General features: G+C 42.8%; 1 protein-coding gene across 1 annotated transcript; it reads left to right on the top strand.

Annotated features, from left to right (window-relative positions):
• The first annotated feature begins 456 nt into the window (after positions 1-456).
• On the top strand, positions 457-1818 carry LOC140389379 (muscarinic acetylcholine receptor M2-like). Its single transcript, XM_072473542.1, has one exon. It carries the CDS (start codon positions 457-459, stop codon positions 1816-1818), a length of 1362 nt encoding a protein of 453 aa, XP_072329643.1.
• The last annotated feature ends 1904 nt before the right edge of the window (positions 1819-3722 follow it).

Below are 3722 nucleotides of genomic sequence, written 5' to 3'. Positions count from 1 at the left end.
CCCCATAACCTTTTACTTTCAAATGCATGACATCGACATAAAGTGACTAAAACTCAGAATACTGTCTCCTTCCCAGACATGAATCCCGAAAGTGGAAGTCCTCAGTGGCGTTGCACCGAGCAATACTGCGTAAATTAATCTAAAACACTGGTAGAGATGTTTCCAATGCTGCTCATCATCATCATTATTCATTTCGAACCAAGTCGTTAACAATGAATTCAGAACTGATTGCACAGCACTCGATCTATGGGAGATTCATATTAAAACAGAATCCCTCTTGACAAACATATTGACGTTCCTCTGAGCAGATAGCGTTTTATGTTTTTGCTGGTAGAACTTCACTTAGACACTAGTTGTATTTTGTATTTTAACTTCAACACATCGTAAAGCAGCTGCCTAATCATTTTTATTTTCTGTATTCCTGCCTCGCCAGTGCTCATGACACATGAGAGGGGAATGATGGCAAACGCATCACAGCTAAATCAATCTCGCAGCAACGTAACCGACTTGTTTGATCCTGGAACAGCAAATTTTTACAAAGTGGTCGAAATGGTCTTCACTGTGACTGCAACAGGATCTTTAAGCTTGGCTACAATTATTGGAAACATTCTGGTCATCGTTTCTATCAAAGTAAACAGACATTTACAAACTATTAACAATTACTTTCTTTTAAGCCTGGCCTGTGCTGATTTGATTATTGGTGTGTTCTCCATGAATCTATTCACCATTTACACTGTCATTGGTTACTGGCCATTGGGCCCAGTGGTATGTGACTTGTGGCTTGCTCTAGATTATGTTGTCAGTAATGCCTCCTCCATGAGCCTCCTGGTCATCAGCTTTGACCGCTACTTCTGCGTGACAAAGCCCCTCAGCTACCCCGTGAGAAGAACAGGGAAAGTGGCAGGATTAATGATCGCAGCTACTTGGTTGGTACCGTTTGTCATCTGGGCTCCTCCCATTATCCTCTGGCAGTTCATCGTAGGGGAGCGGACAGTTGGTGAGGGTGAATGCTATGTACAGTTCCTCTCAAATCCACCTATCGTTTTCAGCACTACTCTGGTCACCTTCTATCTCCCTGTGCTCATCATGATTATTCTGTCTGTGAAAATATCTCGTGCCAGCAAGAGTCGAATAATTGAAAATAAACTTGAGGCCACATCAAGCAAGATCAAAATTTCACACTTTCTAATAAAGGGCAAGGTAATGGAGCAGAATAATGAAAACTTATCTGGTGCACCTGATGGTTTGTCACACATAAACCTACAAAATGTCAAAATACCTGGAGAAATGATAATTGAGAATTGCGGCCAAGAGAAGAAGGAACCCTCGAATGAGTCAACGTCTCCAAGTGAGGTCCCATCAATCCGTCTGAGGATGGAAAATCTCGAACTCTCTTGCATAAATATAATTAGCAAAATAAAAAACGGTGACGACTCCGGCAGAGGAATAGAACCAAGTGCCGCCAACAAGGACGGGAATGGCGGAGCGATCAGAGCAGAAACTATGATCATTAGGATGAACACGACCACTCCTGAGAAAAGGAAGAGAGCGACATCCCGAGAGAAGAAGGTGACTAGGACCGTCCTGGCTATTTGCCTGGTATTTATCATCACCCTAAGCCCATACTTTATCATGGTGCTCATCTACACCGTTTGTTCAAGCTGTGTCCCCTACATAGCCTGGACTATTGGATACTGGCTCTGTTACGTCAACAGTACATTCAACCCAGCCTGCTACGCACTGTGTAATCCAACCTTCAAGAAAACCTTCAAGTGCGTTCTCATGTGTCAGTATGAGAACATTAGCACAATTCGATAAACCTAGCTACAAATAGAATATTATGAACACTTTATACCTTCTGATGATGGTGTCTCTGATAATGTTCATATGATATATATATAACTAATATTTTTGTTGTGTCAATTAAGGGTCAGTTCTATAGGGTGTGGATATAGAGATTTTAGAGAGAAGGACATTGGGAATGTAGCTGGGCAAGAAATCCAGAGCAGCTAAAGCTATTTCTGTTTTGATTTATGGGGGCGGGTGTCACTGGCAAGACCTACATTTATTTCCCATGCGCAATTGCTCTTGAGAAGGTGGCAGTGAGATACCTTCTTGTTCTGCTGCAGTCCGTGCTGTCTATGACCACCAACAGTGCTGTTGGGGAGGGAATTCCAGGAATCTGACCCAGTGACAGTGAGGGAACAGCAATACATTCCCAAGTCCGGATGGTGAGTGACCTTGTGGGGGACTTCCAGATCATGGTGTTATTAGGTATTGACTGCCCATGTCATTCGAGGTGGTAGTTGTCGTGGCTTTGGAGGCTGCTGTCCCAGCAAGCTTGGTGAGTTCCTTCAGTGCATCTAGCCGATGGTAGACACGGCTGCCACTGTTCATCGTTGGTGGAGGAAGTGAGTAGTTGGTAGGAGATAGCAATGAAACAGGCTGTTCCGTCCTTGACAGTCAACGATGGTGATGCCTCTCTGGAGAAATTTGTTGAAATCGCTCCCCGGCACGTGGTGCGTTTTGAATTCAGTTCGTTAAATGTGGGGATATAAGGATGGTCTCTTTGATCACACTGAACTCTCCAATGATGGAAAAACCCATTTGCTTGTCCTTTCGGGAAGGATATTGTCATCTGGCGTTACACGTAAGATATCTATTACCGGTAATAGTGCAAATATATTTGAATTGTATCTGATGCATTTAAAACGTCTATGATAGATGAAGGATGTGCTGATTATTAGAATGGAGTTATGAGTGATTAGGAAGATGAATCTACTCAAAATTAAACCTCATGGAGCAAAGCGTTCACATGTTTAGTGTGAAATGTTCACGTTAACAACATTACTCAGTATAAATCGACTAATTAAGCCGCTGCTGTGTAATACAAGGGTGGGGTAGGGAACGGGTCCGATTAGTTTAGATGACCAGGATGTGGATTGCATTAATGCAAATAGCACACGATTCCAATACGCATCCTGCTGAGGCAGACTCCGAGCCTGTCTCCCCAAACAATTCAGAGTAAACAAGAATGACGGCATTTTACTGTGATTCTGCGATGAGGAGCTCGGAACCTGACTTGGGTCAGAGTATTGAATAATAATCCAATTGCTTAAAATCAAACAATTCACACCATGCTTGTTGGGTCGATAGCCTCTGACACCATTTGTGCTATTTTTTCCGAGTAGATTAGATGCTAACGCATTCATTACTTTTTAAAACTTTGCTAAACAATTTGAAGACAATTAATAATTTCTATTTCAAACTGCGGACTGGTTCTCCTGCTCTTGAAATAATTCACAGGCATGTGGCCCAGACTGACACCAATGCGACAAAGAGGTTCCCCTTGTCAATTTCTCATCTTTCTCAGCATTAGGTTGTGCCCACAAGTTAATTCAATCATAACAGACTCGTATTCAAAGTATCGTATCACATCTTTGGCTTTGTCTATATCTATGTTTTGGGAACCCACCTCTGCATTCACCTGAGGAAGGAGCAGTGCTCCGAAAGCATTGAGATTCGAATCAAACCTGTTGGAATTTAACCTGGTGTTGTAAGACTTCTTACTGTGGTCACCCCAGTCCAACGCTTGCATCTCCACATCATAGCGACCATCGACACGGCAAACTGCCGGCTCAAAGTGGATAAGATCTCCAAGAAGATCGCCCATATAGACACTGACATTACATTTCCACAAAGATGCATGAAAGCAGCCAAAA

Source organism: Scyliorhinus torazame, chromosome 14 (genome assembly GCF_047496885.1).
Source record: "Scyliorhinus torazame isolate Kashiwa2021f chromosome 14, sScyTor2.1, whole genome shotgun sequence".
NCBI classification, from domain to species: Eukaryota; Metazoa; Chordata; class Chondrichthyes; order Carcharhiniformes; family Scyliorhinidae; genus Scyliorhinus; species Scyliorhinus torazame.
Note: the sequence above shows the minus strand (reverse complement) of the source record. Positions and strands in the feature narration are given on the sequence as shown.